The sequence below is a fragment of the Halichoeres trimaculatus genome, unplaced genomic scaffold (genome assembly GCF_033239565.1).
Source record: "Halichoeres trimaculatus isolate MK-OKI-2021-1 unplaced genomic scaffold, fHalTri1.1 fHalTri1_scaffold_5, whole genome shotgun sequence".
NCBI lineage: Eukaryota > Metazoa > Chordata > Actinopteri > Labriformes > Labridae > Halichoeres > Halichoeres trimaculatus.
The window spans coordinates 9,256,317-9,273,582 of record NW_027437183.1 but is presented as its reverse complement, the minus strand read 5'-3'; the positions used below and the strand labels follow the sequence as shown (position 1 = coordinate 9,273,582).

Below are 17,266 nucleotides of genomic sequence, written 5' to 3'. Positions count from 1 at the left end.
AAAACGAGCTGTTTGGATTTTGGGGGTTTGCTGACGTCAGCAACTCCCTTTTTTGACCAATCAGGAGCAAGTCTGACCTGATTGGTCTACCAGAGCAGATACCCCCTAACCCCCTCCCTGCCCACTCCCCTTCCCGCTGCTGCTCCAGCAGCCATCACTGCTTTGTTTTTGGCCTTAAACAGCCACATAGTTCCATGCACAAGCTTCCCATCTCAGAAGAAGACAAGACTAAGTGGCTAGAGTTCATTTATCAAGGAAATGTGCCAGCTACACTCAGTAAAACTGTGCATGTGTGTGCTAGTCACTTCAGGGCCGACTGCTTTTCCAACTTTGGACAGTACAACAGAGGGCTAGTGAATAGACTGGTCCTGAATCCAGGTGCATTAACAACCATCCACCAACAAACCTCTGACCCTGGAAATGTGAGTATTTTAAATGCTGTGTGCTGTGGAGCAGATGTAAGAGCTTTTCCTCAGTGTCCCTCTTGTCTCCGTGTTAGCTTCAGGATGCTAACTTTAGCTGCCGTTAGCCTGTTGTTTTAGCCTGTAATGTTAAGGTAAACAAGCTTGGCTGTTTTTTAAACATTGTCCACTCAAAGCTTGTGGTGCGGCTCTCAGTGACGGGGAAGAGCGGGGCGGTATCCGCAGTGGCTCATTTACATATGAAGGCCACGCCCACTAAATCAGAGTGTTCTGAACAAAGGGGCTATGAGAGCCTGGAAACAATGCTGCTGTTCTTGATTTATTGGCTTTTTGGACCAAAACATGTTACTACCATTTCATGAAGACATCAATGATCCATATTAGACTGCAGAAAAGGAGCATAATATGGGACCTTTAACTTTGCCAGCTGCTGTAGTGTCAACAAAGAGAATTTAGGTCTATGTGCAGTAAACAGATTCTAATTCCACCCAAGCACAGATACTAAAAATAGCATTTAAAAACAACCAATTTTGGCGCTGAGAACCTCATTTTAAATCACTGACTATAAACAGGAAAATATATAAAAGTGAGACTTTTTCAAGATCACTGATTAAGTCCTCAGAGAGCCTTTTTTTTTGTTTTTTAGTTTTAGTTTTCAAAGACTTGCAGGTTTTGTTAGAAGTAGTAAAAGTTTAGTGACACTAACATAAAGGAATAAGTAAAATGATTTCAGAGTCTTTTTGAGCCACATTAATGGATCCATGCAGAGGAGGGCAGCACTGGATCCTTTATTGAACACTGAGGTTGTTCTACAGCCCTCAGAATGAACCTCAGCTCTTCACTCGGGGTCACAAATACCCTTTTTTTATAAATTATTTAAAACTTTTCTTTAGTTGTTTCAAAAAAAGGAAGACTGCACCAAACTGGCATCAGTATTACCGTTCTCTTGGTTGGAAAACAGCCTACTTGCACTGGAAACCGTCTTGCCGATGTCAGCCAAAGAGCGAAGGTTGGACTTCTTGGTCTGATGGCGATGTTTCCGTAACAACGTGTACATCACTTTGTCCTTCAGCTCTGGCTTCAGCTGGCCAATCTCAATCTGGTTGTCTGTGATGAGCTCTGAAGAAGGAAGAGAAAAAATTTAAGTAATCTTGTTTTTATCAGAGAATCTCTAACCATCTGTGCTAAAGATTGTAAGGGCTGTTTTTACATCTATAAGCTTAGAAAGAGAAGACATCTCTCTGAAATCATTAAATTTCTCTTCATTCTTGTAAGGAATCAATCAGTGCCCCCCAGACTGTAACACTCCTCCATGACAGTGGCATCCTGAAACGTCTTAATCAAAAAGGTCTCGACTATTATGGAAAAGGAGGTCAGGAGCCTGAATGCTGACAGCTAGCAGCCTCAGGGAGTTTGTCCTCTTGTGGGGGGTTACCGTTGTTAATGGCCCATCCGTCAAGTTGGCCGACCTCAAAGCAAGAGGCCCTGCACTGTTCAGCGGCTACACTCCATGCAGCACACTCAATTACTTCACATTAATCACTCTGAACAGTGAGCCTTCTTCCTTCTCTCTCATGCAAACAAAACGGGGTCTCACTGTTCTCAAATTAGGAAGTTTTCATAGAAGCGTTTACCAACTACTGTTTGTATCGCTCACTTTTAAATACAGGAAAGTACAGCTGAGGCTGAACTTCACTGAGATCTGCAGAGCAAAGAAGAGAAAGGAAGGGAACCTCTGACCCCGGTGTGTGATGTGCATCAGTCCATTAACCTGCACGCAACGCTACAGAGCAGCTCTTAAACACTGTACATCACAGAGCATGTGAAATCAAAGTGACACAGGCAGGAGGATGCTGACCTTTATCAGTGTCACTGTATCAAACAGCAGAACATGACGAAGAAGACTCGCTGCAATATGTACCAAGGGTCAAATCAAAAGTGTATCACTCATAAAGAAATAGCATCAGGATAGATAAACATTCAAATCTAATTGTTAAAGAGTTTTTTGCATCTTAAAGTCACAAACTGGAGTTTGTTTCCTTGTGTTTCCCAAAATAAAGAAAATAATCTGTTCAGGAATGACTCGATCAATCTCATGTCAACTTACCGACAACCTGAGGCAGACTGGTAGCTTCCATGTCCAGCATGATGGTTCCTTTCTCTATGCATGTGCGCAGCTCAAAAAGACTATGTAAGGACAGCGTGGCCACGTGGGGTTTACTCCAGCGTTCACCTCCTTTCTCCACCTTCTCCTCAAACTTGATCCACCTGGAGGGGAAGGAGAAGGGATGAGAAGTCAGCAATGACAACACCCCGAAAATAGTGTATCAGGATATCTGATTAATATTTCATATCATGAGCGAACTTTAAATCAAATTGTCCAAGAAAATTCTGATCAAGGACTGGGTGAAATGTTGAAGCTTGACTTTTAACAATAGAGACTGCATTTCAGCAGGTAGTTCATTCCAGAGTTTGAGAGCCCAGACAGCAAATCTACAGCTTGACATCTTTCCTTCTTTTATTTTTAATTACTGAAATCTTTTATCTAATCTTTAGTCTGTGTTGTTTTTTACTTTTTTAAAGTTTTATTTCTTTTTATCTAGTGGTTGTTTTTTAGGGGATTTGCAGTATTGCTTTATTATCTTCTGTTACTGTTTACTTATACTTTTTTCTTTTATTCATTTTCTATTTTCCTTTTAATTTCTGAGAGCACTTTGTAACCATGTTTTAAAACATAAATTAAGTTCATTATAAAGGCCCTATAGTCTTAAATCTTGAAAAAATTGGTGATGGTACTGAGTAAAGATCATTGATTGGTGACATTTGAAACAGGAAGCTTTAATTTACTTGTATCAATCCTTTGAAAGTCAAAACAATGTCCTCACTACTTTGTTAAATGCTCAAAGTTTTCTGCTGTTCCAGTTTCTGACACAGACAAACAAGAATTATATAACTGACATAATCTTTCCTAAAAGTTCCTAAAACCTATTTCAGATTTTTTTTTGTGATTTGGACCTCTTTTCTTCATTTACCTCCGTTTTTATCTCGTGATTCATTTCATTAACCTCATTTGCTTTTAGAGCTTTTGATTCATTGCTTTGATTATTGACTGTATTGTGCACATCCTCTCTGTTCTTTAACTATCTTCATTTATCCTAATGTTTTTAGTGCTTAAACCTGCTCTTCATCATCCTCATCATTAGAGGTCCTCTTGGTCTCAGTTCATGTCGTTGGGTTCTTGTGTTGCTTTGGTTTAAAATGTTGTCTGGTAAAATCATGTTGATTGGGTTTTCTTGTTGGTCTACTGTCTGGTTGTACTTGCTTCAGATCATGGTATTGTTTGTGTTTTTATAATTTGCACTTTTAATTTCACGGTGGATATGCCCCCTATAACATCAGGAGGATCAGACCCTACCTGACACAACAGGCCACGCACCTTCTGGTACAGGTCCTTGTGATATCAAGCACCGACTACTTTAACCAGCCCAAAACAGCACACGTCATCCAGCTGTTAATCTCGCTTCACCGGCTTCCAGTAGCAGCTCCAATCATATTCAAAGCTCTTCTTCTTGCTTACAAAACATTGACAAGAACAGCTCCTTCCTACCTGGGGTCCCTCAACCAGGTCTACACTCCTTCTGGCCCACTACGCTCTGCTTGTGAAAGACGCCTGGTGCCCCCAGCCCAGCGTGGCTCCAAATCACTAGCCAGACTCTTCTCCTCTATTGTGCCCAAATGGTGGAATGAATTACCTAACTCTATATGATCCACATAGTCTCTTTCTATCTTTCTACTTAACGAGATGTCTGAAGACTCATCTGTTCAGGGAACACTTGTGCACTTAAGCTGACCCTTCTCCTCTTTGCCCTCAGGGGTAGAATGAGTAAGTAGGTCTAAGATTCAGCTCTCATGATTTTTCAGCACTACTACAATTAATTGTGGTTTGTTGGCTTTTTGATTGTTGATTGTAAGTATCCTTCGTGGTACTGTGAGGTATTCAGAGTCAGTGGTTCAAATATAAACCCCAAAAAAGGTGTATAAAAATGTCTGCTGGACGACTGTCATCACTTTTTTTTCCATCATGTCTTCCTTTAATCAGCCCCCGTCCACCCGCCCTCAGAGTCATGGTGATGAGAAAGTGAACTGGTACTGAGTTGATTCTATAGCAGGGTTTTATTCAGCCTGTTTGGCTGCCAGCATTTCATCTGGCAAACAGCCAGTACTACCCAGCACTTCTCCCAGCTTTTATCCATTTAGAGTCCCTGAGTGCACTTTGTGAGAAACTGGACCAGGTCTGAAACTTCAGCAGCTATTTGCAGAATAATAAGTGAAAAGGTTGAAGATTGGCATTTATAAGCATTTAAAACACTATCACAAAATCATTTGCATTTGGCCTTTTTCCTCAGCTGATCGCATTCATACATTTCTTACTTCTTCAGTTTTATCAGAAACAATCAGAAACGGTTTTGATACTTTTTTTTCCTCTGTTTTGTTTTTTGTGCACAAAATGTAACTTTATCCCCCGTGCAAACTTTACATCACAGGGTATTTTCCAGGAACCTTGAAAAGCAATCCCAGGTAGATTAACTTTTCATAGGTGCTTTTCTCCCCAGATGGTTGACCTGATAAGATCAGATACATAAATCCCAAATCCCCAGCATGTGAAAGCACGATCTACTTGTTGATTTGCATTTTGACTGACAGGTTTTTCTAGTGGTTGGGTTTCAAAGCACGGACAAGATATGAGAATTCTGGCTCTTCCTGTGAAATCTGACACTTGATTGGTTGATAAATTGATGCTGATGGCTTTAAGCTTGAAGAAGACTTAGCCTTTCAGAGCTCCCTTAGCACAAGTAATGGCTGTTTCACAGTATACTGATAGACTTTGACAACAGCGTTCTTAGATGAAGTTCCTCCACAACTTATTTAGTGCACCAAAAAGTAACATCTATCTTCAGTACATTTGGTCAGAGGTTATTATAACAAATCAACTCATTTTGAGCCTCAAACAGCAGCACAGAGATCCAGTTTCCCCCTGAGAGAGCTTCACTCATCCACACTAATGATGCATAAACAATCATCCCATCTCTATCCCGTCCCATCCCACTAGTGGGCCACACAGGAGAAACCTGTGGAGCACTGTGAGACCAAGTTTTAGGCTGCTCCAAATTCAAAGCACATAGCATGTTCCCCAGCGTTAGAGGAGGATGACGGATGTCTGTGCTGTTAGTTCTGAAACAAACAAGTGATCTAAGGCAGCAAAAGGAAAAATATTCTGTCCATAAAATAAAATCAGCAAGGTCTTTAAAGTTTTAGCAATGAACTTTTTCACATTCATATAACGAAGGAACAGTCTAAGAAACTAAAAGAACAGTCCTAGACCGAGGTCCTTACCTGGCCGTCTCCTTCCACTCCATCTCTTGTCCATCCACCGACAGCAGCTCATCCAGCTCAGTAAAGAGCTGTGGAGGAGCTGGCCCATCATCTTCCTCCCCGAGGATGAAGCGAATCCTCTCTGCTGCGGGTGAGACTGTGGAGAGAGTAAAAATACTGCAGGTCACTGGCTGGAATTGGTGCCCGTTGGGTAAGGGTTTGGGCACCTGCGTCTCCTCCTCAGCTGGACTCATTCCGTTGACCTCAGGAGGAGGTGGAGGTGGTGGGATTTTTACCATGACCTCATCTTCTTTCTCCTCAGTGTCTTCCTCCTTTTCCTCCTTCTCCTCCTGGTTATTGTTATTGTTTGACATCTTAAAGAGCTCAGCGACCCCCCTGTGCTCTCACAATCAGCTGAGCCAGGTTTAGCTCCTCAGATGACAGTTGGTCAGCGACAGAAGCTCCCAAAGACGCAGCTAGACCCTCATTAAAGTCTCGGGTGGAAGTGACAGTCGCACTCTGCTGCCTGCTCCAGCACTTTGTGAACCAGGTAGGAGGGGGCCAATGGGGTTTGGGGGTCCCCCTTGGTGACCGTGTCCCCACAGCTAGCCCCTCTCCCTCTCAGCCCCCTCTGTTCAAACAGGCCTTCGCCATTGGCCCTCCAGCTTTGGCAGGCTGCCCTGGAGCCCCTCATTAACAATTAGGAAATGGTTCACAAACTGGCCTATTCTTCAGCCAAGGCTTGGCTTTCCTTCCTCTTGTCTTCTCATTTGAATATTCAGAGAGCAACACAAACAGAATCTCAAAAGGAACTAATACATACATTTAACATTTTAGAGCTTTTCAAGAACGCTGGAAAGACCAGACACCAGGAGAAGCTCGTCCTAATGAGTGGAAGCAATATTTGAACTCTGCATGAGAGCTCACAAACAATCAGATCTCCCTTTCATGGAAGTAGGCCCATGCATGTAGAAATCTGCGCACAAAGATAATTATGTCCCCCGCAAACGACCACACAAGACCATCGCATGATGCCTCAATGGAGGGACTGCTCATCCTTAAAAGCTGAATAAAGACGTTATTAACCAAGTACCAGACTGTAAAGTCACAGAACTTTCAACCAGCTCATCTCTTTCAAAGATGCTGAATCCAAATTAAACAATTTGGGAAGGTAAGGGTTAGGGCTGCACGATTATCGCAATCGCAATCGCAATGTCAGCACATGCAATTACGTAATCGCAAAAGAGGATATCGCAATCGCAATCGCAATGTCAGCACATGCAATTCAGATTTTTCTCCATGATAACCAAGCAAATCTGTAGACTCATCATGACACAACCTTTTTTATCAAATCGCAAGCACAATCGCAATATTTTCCACCTAATCGCAAATCGCACCTTTTCCCCAAATCGTGCAGCTCTAGTAAGGGTAGCCATGTCACCAACATTTTTCACATGACATAATTTAAAGTTGGAGTCCATCAAAAATGTTGACCAGAGAATTCTGCTCATTCAATGGGAAGTAGGGATGGGTACCCAGGTTGGTACTTTAACAGGTACCTAGCGATTCCATTTGTAATACCCAGTACTATTGGTGCACCAATCACAATTTTCTGATCACTGATCACTGATCTTTAAAAGGCCTGATCTTCTGATAACAATTTGGGCTGATACTGACTTTTTTTTTTATTTTTATAACTGACAGTATATACCTTCATTGTTCCAATCTTACTTTATTGAAAATCATTGAACAATACCTGTGAAACAACAAAATCTTGATGTTTGAACTTAAACAACCAATAAAGTGTCCTGAGTTTTAGGTCTCAGAGCAAAAAGCAACGATGGCTGGCTGTCAGACCTTCCCAGAGATATATAAGATCAGTTTCATATGTAAGGATGGGCCGATCAGTGATCACCCTAAATTAAAAAAAAATCAGTACCTATCAATCTGTGCATGTGTACCGAGTACCTGTTCACATAAAATCAAAAGGTACCATGTTTAGGTACCTAAACACATCCTTGTGACTGTGAGAGAGTGGGAGAGTAGGCAATTTTCTATGCTGGGCATGAACACAGCATTGCAAGGTTATATATTGAAGAATACATGTTAAATTGAAAAACTTTGGGACTTTATTATTTAACAATTTTATATTTATGAGCACATAAATACACAAAAGTACCAGAGATTGGTACTATTAAGTACCGATACTGATTGCTAGGTCCCGGGCATTGGTACAGTATTGTTTCAAATGAGATGGTACCCATCCCAATGGGAAGACTCTGTTGTTGGGTGGGTTATTGTCCTTAATTCGAAGGCGCTCTGAGGACTACCTGTTCTGTGTTGATCACTGTGAAACCTGTGGTCAGAATTGATAGTGTTTTTCCAGGAGTCTGACTTCCTTTCCAATGAGCACTATCTCCCACCGTCTTAAGAACATGACTCTGTTTTGTACCAAATGAACATATCGTAGATCTTCTTTTACCTCGACTTTTCTCCATTCAAGACAACTTTCTGCAGAGTGCAAGCATCACAGTAATGTACTTTTTTTTGTAGTTGTGTAGCACTATTAGTTAAAAAAGTGACAACAATCAAACTTTCTAGACCCAGTTAGTAGTTTAGTGTCCAGAAAGTGAGCAGACTGTTTAGAGTTACTCACAGCCCTGTATCTATAACATGTAACTTCAGTGAATCTTAGTTGTGTCCTTCAAGAGCTCATCTACCAACTCCAACCTCACCACGCAGAGCTAACATAGCCTCTCCCTTTATTATGTTGAAATACTGAGTGCAACAATTCAACATATAGAAATTGCACTTTATAATTTAACTGACAGACTCTCAAGTTTGAACAGACCACTGCAGTATAACTACAACCTGCACCAAGAAGTCCTTTAATTGAAGATCTTGCTTCTATCTTGTCATTTTGGTACATTTTTGGACAAAACTGACACAAACAGATACAAATAAAAACCCATTTGAGAGATAACGAGTGCGAAAGTGATAAGGTATCAGCCTGATCTTATCAGATTGCATAACAGTTTCCTTTTGATGATGATTATTACTACACTTTACTGTTATCATTCTTTTAATCCCCAGAGCAGTTATCTGCCTTTAATCTTGTCAGTTTACAAAAAAATAGTAAAACTTCCAAAATTTGAAGATGGTAAACACGTGCCAGGCTAGTTTTACAGTGAAGCATACAGGCAGCATCAAAGTCCATTCACTTCTGTCAGTCTCCAGACTTTTTCTCAGCAGTTTTTTTAGCATTAAGGGAATTAATAAGTGCTACTCTGCTGTTACAGTTTGAGTCCTGTCTACAGTATATCTGTTGCACAGGGGAAGGACAACAACATGGGCAACTTTAGAGTTGAATGTTTAAGTGCTCTCTCTAGGTGAAACATCTACACTTAACCCAACCCCACACACCTCACTGAGTCATTCATTCACTCAGGTGGTCAGAAAAAACCTGACTGAACAGTAAAAGAGGTGAAGACATGCAGCTTCTCTACTCCTGCGTGTTCTGCATGACAATAACAACAACAGCAGGTATGAGCCAGACAAGCAGCTGTAAGATTACTGGGTGGGGGGATAAACTGTCTGCTGGCACACACACACACGCACAAACACACACACAGGTTTACACAAGGTGCGACTAGCTTAAGTGCACTGCAGCCTGTTTAATAACAGCCCAGGTGGAATAATTTACATGTGTGTTTCAAACATTTAGCTGACATGTATTTATAAAGGGGTTTAGTCTGATTATAGTAAACAGTTCAAACATGCTGGAAATACCTGTATTGTCCAAATTACATGCAAACAATGCAGAAAGAGCATCAAAGCCTCAGACACACAGAGCATCTGTTCACTGAGATCATTTGCACAGTTTGTAAATCAAATAATAAAAATAAAACCTGTGCATTAAGAGAAACAAGCTTCTCACAACTGACAGCAACCTGTTGAGGCAACTCTGCATCATAGTGTTGTTGGAGGCAGTTACACGTTAACAGGTGAATGATAGGAAGCTAGATAAGCTCTTAAACTTGGTCCTGTTCTCTATTCAGGACTGAATGGGACTATAGGAGGAGAAAGCACATCACAGTAGAAATCAAAATCCTTCGTCTGACCTACAAAGCTCCTAATGGTGACAAATTGTTAGCTCATGATGCCATATCACCCTGCTCGTCATACCTACAGTCTCTAAAAGTAGCATGGTAGGTCGAGCCTTCAGTTATCAAGCTCCTCTTCTACCTGTTGGGGTTTGGGGAACACCCTCTCTACTTCTCGGTGTTGGCCTAAACTTTACTGTTTGATAAAGCTTAGAGCGAGAGCTGACTTCTGTCTGAATCAGCCAAGTTATGTTGCCATAGGCTCATCACTCTAAACACTCTGCCCATCTCTCTCTGCATCTCCTTCTATCCCCCTCTAACCCCAACAGATGTCTGTCTCGGGATGGGTACCTTTTACATTTGAAACAATAAGGTACCAATGCCCAGAACCTGGCAATTGGTATCGATACTCCATGGTACCAATTTTCGGTAATTTTGTGTGTTTATGTGGTAATTCATGTAATTTTTAAAAAATAAAATCCCAAAGTTTTTCAATTTAGCATATCTGTTCTTCAATATTTGTGTCCAGCATGGAAAACAGCCTACTCTTCCACTCTCTCACAGTCACATGGATGTGTTTAGGTACCCAAACATTGTACCTTTTGTACTTTTAGGGTGTATTCACACCTGTGGCTCGTTTCCTTTGTTCCGATTCAGGGGCAAAAATGATACATTTTTAGTGGTTGTCACTTGGTTTGTTTGTGTTCACAAGGCAAAAGTTTGTTGCGGTCCAAAGTTGTAAACAAATGCCACGTGCGATCATTTTTTTCCCTCGTTCAGAAATCGTACCACAAAGGTAGGGAGTTTCCCTTATCTTCGTGGCTAATAAGCGTTTATGGCCCATGTAACAGTGTGTGCTATATGATCAACATATGTAGTTTTCAAGAGTCCCGACTGCATGAAGGCACTTCCATAAGGCACTTTATTTCTTTACCACTCCACATTAGCCCACAACTCATTTTTCTCAGTTCTTCGGTCTTCTCTTCTTCTGCTGCTGTGGTTGATTCTTCTACTCCTTCTTCTACTGTTTTGACTTCTACTGCTCACATCACTACAGTGTGAGCAACAGTTATGTTTGCTGGGGCATTTGTGTTCTCACTGTAAAGGAACCGCTACAGGGCCACAGGGCGAATGGAAGCCAGCTGAGACCACCTTTTTTGGCCATCTCAACCCGCTTGTTTTGTACAGCATCTGAAAGCGATTACTGTGTTCACATATGCCCAAACGAACCAGGGTTTTGGGGGGGCTGCCTATTGTTTTGGAACAACTGCCCCAAACGATCCAGGTGTGAATACACCCTTAATATCAATATTTTTTTAATATGAAAAATCATATTTTAGGTGAGTTGGAAGTAAAATAAGTCTTCTGCACCTCCACCGGGGTAGATGGCCGTGAAGAGAATATATATATATATATATTCTCAGAGTATATTCAAAATATTTTATTCTCAATCTTGATAATGTGGGTTTTGATGCCTTGAACATCAATGTTTGCTCTCTATTCTTGGGTCAATTAGTTTAAAATAACTTTAAGTTTAATTATTAGACTGATAAAATAATAATCAAAGTCATGTTTTGTGCAATATTAGATTTCTTATGAGTAACATTAGTCACACCAAAGTGACATTTAGAAGTTTCAACAACTGACCACCCAATAAAAATTTTGCAACACTTTCCTGATCTTGTCTTGATGTTGGGTCTCTGCAGTAATGCTACATTAACAGGTCTACACCTGTCCATGTTTTTGGAAAGCATCTCAAAATTAAGTTTGTCGTAGTTTGGCACTGTATCAAAAAGACTGATTGATTTCACCTTTCTGACTTCTGAATACATTGTGTATCACACACACCACCTTTTTTTGTTGTCTAAAATGACACAATATACCCCCTAATATAAAATACAGAGAGAAGACGTCACTTGATCTTCTCACACGGGATACAAATATCAATTTTTGGCACAGTGAAATGATAACTGCAGGCCAGGGTCAAGGTGTCAGAGTATCACCATATCAACATTTCTTGGCCTTATAAGACATTCAAAATAGCTGAATTAAACACTGTCTTAAGGCCACTTTTCAGGAAAACATCTTTTAATTTCTATAAATGAAAATCAATGATCTGATGTGTCCATCTTGTACACCATAATCCTGCCTCATAATTCGATGCTTCCTCTTTCTATGCTTTCTAGTAAATACTGAAGGTGTTAACAAGCAGAGTGTTGGTGTCAATGCAATACTGTCCCACTCGAGCAGTTGCTAAGAGAAAGCTGGGGGTGAGAAGGGTGAGAAGGGTGAGAAGGGGGAAGGGGGGTGAGGCTCAGCGCAGAGTGAAAGCAAAGAGGGGTGAGAGCAAGCACGAAAAGGAGGGATAGAAATGAAAATCCCATCGTTCAAACGCAATTTCAAAGCTCTGTGTGCTCTAGCCAAGAGCCATGGGCATACAAAGAGGACTTTGTCCCAGCAGCAGAGGCTCATGGGATAGGGGATGGAGGAAGAATGCCCACTGCCCGGCAGAAAGCTTAGTGTGGCTGCCACTAAAGGCCTGTTTAGTCCCACTCTTGACATGCATCCTACACAAATACCTCTCCTCTGACCTTTATGAGGAGCTGTGCTCAGTAAGAGGCTATATGGGATCTAATAGCTCCTTCATTGTCTATTACTGTACCTGCAGTGATAACCCGGCTCTTCATCACCTCATTCAAACTAAAGAGAGGGTCAGTGAGAATACAGGAAATGTTTTCCATGCCACTAAGTCTGAGATTTCAGTATGCAGGGCAGCGAGCAGGCAGCAGAGAACAGGGACTGGGCTGAATGCAGAGTATCACCCAGAGGGGGATTCATTGAAAGCACACTGTTTATACCAGGAACATCTAGCTCTGGTATTTTGTTGTGATAGCCGAGGTGAGGGAGATGTGAAGAGAATTTAAGGGACAAAGCCTGAAATGAAATGCAGTCTGCAGGTGTATGAGACGAACAGTCACATGTTCCCAGTTAAATGTAACCAATCACAGCAGGACCAGTTTCAACGTGGTTACATTTTTCTAAAGGAGGAATTCAATCTTCTTTCTCATCCTATCTATCAATCAAGAATAAGTCTTAAAACTAATGTCATTATCACCAAAAGTTTGACATTTTTAATTCATGTCTCAGTTGTCTCAATAAGAGAAAGGCTCTTGAAATACATTGTATAAGACCAGCCAAAGTTAAAACCCCAAAACTATAAATCCTAAGACTATGTTTTGAATGAACCGCACAAAAGACATGAAGTTTGTTTGATTGACAAATGCTTTGATAAATTGTACATTAAAGTCAGAGTCATTTGGAGATAAGTTGTATATAGTGTTTGTAGACTGTCTAAAAGTGAAAAACATGACCAATCTCTAAAAGAAAACTCTAAATATTTAGAGCTCCATCCACTGGGTGTCTAATTTTTGGCTGGATTTTGGTTCAAATGAGTGGGAAGGAGAGGATAAGGTGAGTAGAAACAAACTTCAGACTGGCTCAAGAAATCTGTAGGACATAAAAAACAGGTCTTGACCAGCGTTTGTGGTTTATCTAAGTGGTGCGTCCATTTGTACTCAGAAGTTGGAATTTCTGAGGTCCAACTGGGAACCCCACCCTCCCCAGGTCCGAATTTCCGACTTGTAAGTCAGAGCACCCATACCAACCCCCAGTTCCCAGCAGGAAATTCTGAGTTCAGTGGTAAACAGTAATTGAGCTCCTGTTATATTCTTTTTATTTTAGAAGTTCTGACTGCTTGTTCTGTAGTGTTTGTCACAGTAAATCAACTGTATACATAGTATTGTTTGATGTTAATATACAGAAACACTACTGTTATGGCAAGCTTTTCTGACTTGGCAACTGGAACACTAAACTCGGAGATGACGTCATTCCCACTCCCGACTTCCCAGTTACAAGTACAAATGGAACACAGCAAAAATGAATGATGATGACTCGCACATAAGTGATGATGATGATTAGCTAAAGGTAGAGTACAATTTCATGGTAAACCAATCAGACCCAGAGTTCAATCATTAATTTGCATAAATGAAGTTGTTGTTACAAACCCTAAAGCGCCACAAAAAGCCACACTAGAGGGCTAGATGCTACAAAGGGGAGTCTGGAGCGGTCTTTCGAGTAATAACTGCCATTCTACTTCAATGTCTTTAATGTAAAAGGCAAAAGCATAAATGAAATGTGAAATGTTCATAATGTTTCAGAGCAAAACCAGCTCAAAGTATTAGACTATTGTATGAAATAATATTTTCAAAAATGTAACACAATAATTACTTTCCTGGTAACTTATAACAAATATGAAGGGGTAATTTGGTTAGTAACTAACTGACTTTTTAAAAAAATAATTTTGCCCAACACTGACCTTAGTCGATGCCAATTCATTAAGCTGATGTGCACCTCCTCAAAGTTGGACCAGCGAGTGGGATTGTTTTTTCCCATTGTTACATTTCCGGTATTCATTAACATTCATCCAGTGATAATCAACCTGACTTTTTATCCCTGACAATTCTCCTCCCTATTTTTCCTTATTCCTTATAATAGTTTCTGTATGATAAACAGCAACTTGTATCAGCTTCAGTTTAGCATAACATGCTCAAAATTGCTGTGAAAAAGCATGCCAAACAGAAAAAATATCAGAAAGAGGCCATTCCTGCTCATAAACTCATTTCCGAACTGTCTGATTCAGGAAGTATATATAATAATCAGTTTTACTGAGTCTTTTCAAAACTTCTCTTCACTGCAACAGTTTCACTCAGTCACACATGGCTAGAGTCCCAAAACAGCAGGTATCTCATTTTCTCCAGAGACACTGGGATTAGTCCCAAGTCATCACAGACAATGAGTAAAATGAGTAAAACCACAGCCTCAAACATGCTGTGCTTAGAGCAGTGATCAGAAAACAATGACGGCAACTAACTCATGTCTGCTCATGTTCATCGTCTGAGTGAGTTTGACCTGAGAGAAGCATCAGGAAGCACTGACACAGTAAGAAACAGATCTTTTTCTTTATATCGAACACTGTTCTGTAAAAAGCAGGTATCATTCCACTTAAAACAGACGTGCTCAGTCAGCATCTATCTGATGACAATGAAACCCATTTTCATGTGCATAAGTTTCTAAGTAATCTTTATAATCCACTTTGAGAGGACAGTTGATCCGACTAAAAAGTGGATTGCTTTAAAAAAAAAGAACAAGCTCATCAGAACGAGTCAGGGGTCAAACGGCCGTGCAGTGGACACACATGTAGCCGGAGGATGGACTTGTCATCCCTGCAGCGTCCATCTGACCAAACAAGAGGATTTCAGTCAGACAACAGACATGGGTCGTCCCCTGAGGCCGGACGTATCTCCCGCAGAGAGTGGCACAGAGGAGGGCAGTGAACAACAGGAGGACGTTAGGTACACTGCATGCCTGTCAGTTTCTGCGTGCCTGACAGATGTCTGTAGAAGTAAGTTACATTTCTCAAAGGCAGAGACAGACTTATACAGATCACAGTCAAAGATAAAATGGATCAAAAGCTTTGGATGTAATCATCTCGAGACAAATCCGCATACACTTGGAGTAATACAGCTGTTTGCTTACATTGTTGGCCGCAACTCTTCATGTTAACATTCAAGCAAAACTTTTTCAAACTGGGCTGATTCTTTTCTCAATTTTAGACGAAACTTCCCCCCTTCTCCTCCAAAACAGAGGGCTCTTAAAAAAAAAGGCTGTGAATAAGAGAGTTAGTCGGGTGTGTTTGTGTTTTGACCATAAGGAAACTACAATGCACAAGACTCAATTTAGCCACTACTGAGTGACTGTTACCATAATTTCCTTCATATGGAACCTTTGATTTCTTCATGAACGCAAAATAAAGGGTCTCAATCTAAATACGGACTGGGACAAACAATCAGTCAATTCCTTCACATTCATACATCAATCATCAATTGACCCCTAAATGGAAAGGTCAGACTCTACAAGAACAATAAAAAGAACAATACTGTCCAAGCTTTGACCCGTCTTATCTCAAAACACAGGCAACACTTTCTCTAAATGCGCTGGATTTTCTTTTACAGATTTAAGGTTTCTGTGAATTGAATCAGCTTTAAAGGAAACATGGAGGGAGAGGAAGGGTATTACATAAAGCAGAGGGCTTGGGTTGGAATTAAACGCCGGGGCTCAGCAATAAATTGTGGCTGTGTGATAATATGCTTTTCAATACAAAAACCTGTTTCAGCTTATGCCACTAACAGTAATATTACTATAAACCCTTTTCTGTGTGAACAGATCAGACAAAGTGGTACGAGCACATCGTTTAATGGGTCAACTGGGAGTAAAAAGAGAAACAAGCTGGGCTAATAAGATCTGCTGGCAGATACACACTGATTCTTACAACCATCTATTCTGGGATTTGTACCAGTTTCACCTGCCTGCATTTTAAATGAAAGACTCCTTGTGAACAAAGGAATCAGCTCTGATAAAACTTCTTCAACAATCACTCTTTCAACCACTTTGGAAGCTTAAAACTGAGAGTTGCATATTAAGGTTTGTTCAGTACCTTTAACTGTGATCAGAAACCAGACAGAAAAAAAGCTCCAAAATCCTAATTTTGGTTAAATATGCATCATCACAGACAGCAGCAGCAGCAGCAACCAGATGGAGCTGCTGTAATCTAGTCTCTGATTGGATTTATGTCTCGAAGAAAATCCCCACATCAAGCGATGTGTTTGGATTGTAAAATCCAGCACCAGCTCATTTTGGTCCTCTTTGTCATTTCATGCGCAGACGAGTGTGTGTAAAATTGCACAATTCACCGTGAGTATTAGGGACGAATCCATTCAGGAGGATATTTCAGGCTTTTATAAAAGAAACTACGTGGACCTCTTGTACACATGCAGTCAAGAGCTCTGCCCTTTTCTCCTCTTTCCCGGACAAGTCGTTACTAGAAACACGGTCCCAGTAGCTCAACCAAAGAGTAAAATTACAGGCGTTAAAATATTCTTCATTGTTTATTCACAAAAATGCTACAAAAAGTAGTGATATACCGATCATTGTATAGTGTATTGGTGTATCCATGCACCTCAAAGCTGGATCGGTATCAGCTTTAACCCAAATCATTTCCAGTCTTATCCCACAGTAGGGCATGCAGGATATTATTTAACACTGGTATAGGGTCGGTATCGGTCAACATCCAAAGCCCTGGTATCGGAATCAGAATCAGAAAAGTTGGATCGGTGCATCCTGCACAAAAAAGTACATTCTCAATGTGCTTCTACCAACCGCCAACCTCCGGTCTAAGAATATGAGACAATGCGGAAGTGCTAAAATCGGCTCTTTCTTGAGCGTCCACTTGAGTCTCATACACATCAAGCA

The 17,266-nt window shown here is 40.8% G+C and overlaps 1 protein-coding gene across 1 annotated transcript in view; it reads right to left on the bottom strand.

The window, feature by feature from the left end:
• LOC141790897 (electrogenic sodium bicarbonate cotransporter 1-like) overlaps nt 1-17,266 on the bottom strand; it is a 61,478-nt gene that overhangs the window by 29,241 nt on the left and 14,971 nt on the right. Inside the window, exons 5-7 of the mRNA XM_074671049.1 lie at nt 5,817-5,952; nt 2,530-2,690; nt 1,389-1,541 (exon numbers count right to left, since the gene is read on the bottom strand). Coding sequence (XP_074527150.1) covers nt 1,389-1,541; nt 2,530-2,690; nt 5,817-5,952 — 450 coding nt within the window. The remainder of the gene's footprint in view (nt 1-1,388; nt 1,542-2,529; nt 2,691-5,816; nt 5,953-17,266) is intronic.